At 56.1% G+C, this 1,450-nt stretch overlaps 1 protein-coding gene across 1 annotated transcript in view; it reads left to right on the top strand.

Moving 5' to 3' along the window:
• Positions 1–1,450, top strand: part of TG (thyroglobulin) — a 189,613-nt gene that overhangs the window by 101,590 nt on the left and 86,573 nt on the right. Inside the window, exon 37 of the mRNA XM_004697385.1 lies at positions 191–355. Coding sequence (XP_004697442.1) covers positions 191–355 — 165 coding nt within the window. The remainder of the gene's footprint in view (positions 1–190; positions 356–1,450) is intronic.

The following is a 1,450-nucleotide window of genomic DNA, read 5'->3' as shown; positions in this document are numbered from 1 at the left end:
GGATGGAGGGATGAGGGGTGGGTAGATGAAGATTGAATGAATGGATGGATGAATGAGTGGGCAGGTGGACAGATGCATGGGTGAATGAATAAGTGGGTGGACAGATGGACGCACGGATGCATGAGTGGACAGGGAGGCACATGGACATATGGCTACCTGAAGTGACCTCTCTTTTGCTTCTTCTCTCCAGAGTGCTCCCGTCACCAGGCCTGCATCGTCACCACTCTGCAGTCCCAAGCTGGGGCTGTGAGATGCATGTTCTATCCGGACACTCAGAGCTGCACACACAGCCTGCAGGGCCAGGACTGCCGACTGCTGCTCCGGGAGGGGACCACCCATGTCTTCCGGAAGTTGGGTGAGGCCTGGGCCCGAGCAGGGAGGGACTGTGCAGTGTGTGGCAGTGGCAGTGGCATGGCAGGCAGTAGCCTTTGAGAGGCTCCAGAGAACATTGGCCAATGTCCTCGGTGCCAGGTGGCCCTCGCCGATTTCAGGGACATAAGAAAACATATATTCTGACATGTGGTTCTTCTGCATCAATTTATTTGGTTATTTGTTGAATTATAGACGCCGCTTAGGGTTTGTGTTTTGTAGTAAAATGGGCCATTTTTTAAGCACTCTTACGTGGCTCACAGTGACTGATTTCCTTGGGCCCCACGCTATTCCAATGAGGTGGTAGGACAGGGGTCACCCCAGCTTCCAGATCAGGAGACTGGGGCCCAGAGGAGTCTGATCTCACACAGCCCGAGAGCTTCCCAGCTCCCTCCCCCACTCAACGGTGTTAGTTCAGTGACCCCCTGGAGGCAGGAAAGCAAGTGCGGGCCCTTGGGGTTCTCCAGCAGGTGCCAGTTTTTGTCTTTGCTTCCGTCCCCCTCCCAAAGAGCCACGGCCACGAAACAGGGCTGCTTCCTGAGCATGAACAATTTAGTCTTAGAGGGTTTGGCCCCGTGTGAACCTACAGTCCAGGGGCACTCGCCTGGCACCCCTGTGAGTTGAGCCTGGAACAGGAAATCTTGTGAGCAGGAGGCCTCTGTGGGGATGGCTGGTGGGGGTGATGGCGGCAGATGAAGGAGCAGCACCCATCTCTTTCCACCCTGCGCTTCCACTTTCACTTCTAACCCTTGACCATCAGTGTGACTGTGAGGAGAAGAAAGCCCTTCTGGTCCTCCTCCGCTTCCCTCTTTTCCTCCCTCCCTCTGTCTCCTTGCTTCCCTCCCCTCTTTGCCCTCTCCCTCTGTTCATGGGACCCATCCTTTCATTCAGGAGCCTGTGTTGCTTGTGATCCCCCATTGGCCTGGCTGCTCTGACCGAAACCCCAGAGACCCCAACCCTCCAATCCTGGGGAGACAGCGATGTTGAGTCCAGGTTCTCTCAGTAACCCGATCCGAGCTGTGCTTGTCTCCTGGGTAGCCTCACTGAGTGCAGGGAGCCTGCAGTGTGGGAAGGGAGGGGA

The sequence above is a fragment of the Echinops telfairi genome, unplaced genomic scaffold (genome assembly GCF_000313985.2).
Source record: "Echinops telfairi isolate 266 unplaced genomic scaffold, ASM31398v2 ScPeMD7_1;HRSCAF=3_0, whole genome shotgun sequence".
Lineage (NCBI taxonomy): Eukaryota > Metazoa > Chordata > Mammalia > Afrosoricida > Tenrecidae > Echinops > Echinops telfairi.
The sequence above is the reverse complement of the archived record's forward strand: the minus strand, read 5'-3'. Positions and strand labels throughout refer to the sequence as shown.